This window comes from Volvox carteri, assembly GCF_000143455.1.
Source record: "Volvox carteri f. nagariensis unplaced genomic scaffold VOLCAscaffold_139, whole genome shotgun sequence".
NCBI classification, from domain to species: domain Eukaryota; kingdom Viridiplantae; phylum Chlorophyta; class Chlorophyceae; order Chlamydomonadales; family Volvocaceae; genus Volvox; species Volvox carteri.
Window position 1 is genome coordinate 11,798 of NW_003307682.1, and position 918 is coordinate 12,715.

The window sequence follows — 918 nt, forward strand, 5'->3', positions numbered from 1 at the left end:
GGGGATGGTTGGGATTTACTTAATAGCCTTTGCCCTAGCTGGGTTTTGTTCAGTTGGGACTTGATAATACACTTTGAGCTCATTATCACTGCAACACNCTTTCCCCCATGGAGGTGCTGCTGAACGGCTCAGTTCGGCTGAGGCAGGGTTGTTCGGCTGAGTTGTGCCATGGGTATGACTCTTACAATGTGTTTCGACTTTGGCCCCCAGGTCTCGTTGCCCACAGCGTAATCTAATACATACATACATACATGTGTCATGACAGCTGATGATGTACTTATAGGCCGTGGTCTGTTTGTCCAGCACATTCATTGGGCCCATTCTGTCCTTGGCATTTCGTTACCTTGTCCTGCCAGGTACTTTGCCGACGCAGTGCCACCAAACACCACCTGTGCAGCACACAGAGTGCTGTTGACCTCACCCGTGTATGTGACAATGAAGGTAGGCATCTTGGGCTCAGATGGAACTAGAAGGTGTACCACCATACACTGACCTTACTTGTGCACCTGGCACACAGCATCCAGAACAATTCGTGCATTAGTTGCCACCTTATGGTATCCGTTCCTAATGAACCTAATGAAATAGGAAGGCGAGAATGAAGGCCTGTCACCCTTCCCTCCCTCGGCCTGCAGGAGATGGATAAGGAGGCTGCGGAGGTTCTGTACATGCCTTTCTGGGAGCATAAGGAGCTGCTTGACTGCCACAGGTGCTGGGTGTGAGGCAGGTTGGGTGGGAGCTGGTCTGGAGGGCTAGCTCACATCATGCATGCTGCTGCAACTAGTGCTGAAAGCATGTTGTGATATTCTTGGATTATAACTTGGGTTTTGTGCAGTAGTACAGTGAATCANGGTTGGTATCGGCATAAGTCGACAACATGGCTGTTATTATGTGTATGGCAGCCCCTTTTTTGTGAAGGTG

General features: G+C 49.8%; 1 protein-coding gene across 1 annotated transcript in view; it reads right to left on the reverse strand.

The window, feature by feature from the left end:
* VOLCADRAFT_100696 (uncharacterized protein) overlaps window positions 1-918 on the reverse strand; it is a gene marked incomplete at both ends in the record, with an annotated part of 5,864 nt that overhangs the window by 1,151 nt on the left and 3,795 nt on the right. Inside the window, 2 exons of the mRNA XM_002959226.1 lie at window positions 344-389; window positions 507-626. Of these exons, the coding sequence (XP_002959272.1) occupies window positions 344-389; window positions 507-626 (166 nt within the window). The remainder of the gene's footprint in view (window positions 1-343; window positions 390-506; window positions 627-918) is intronic.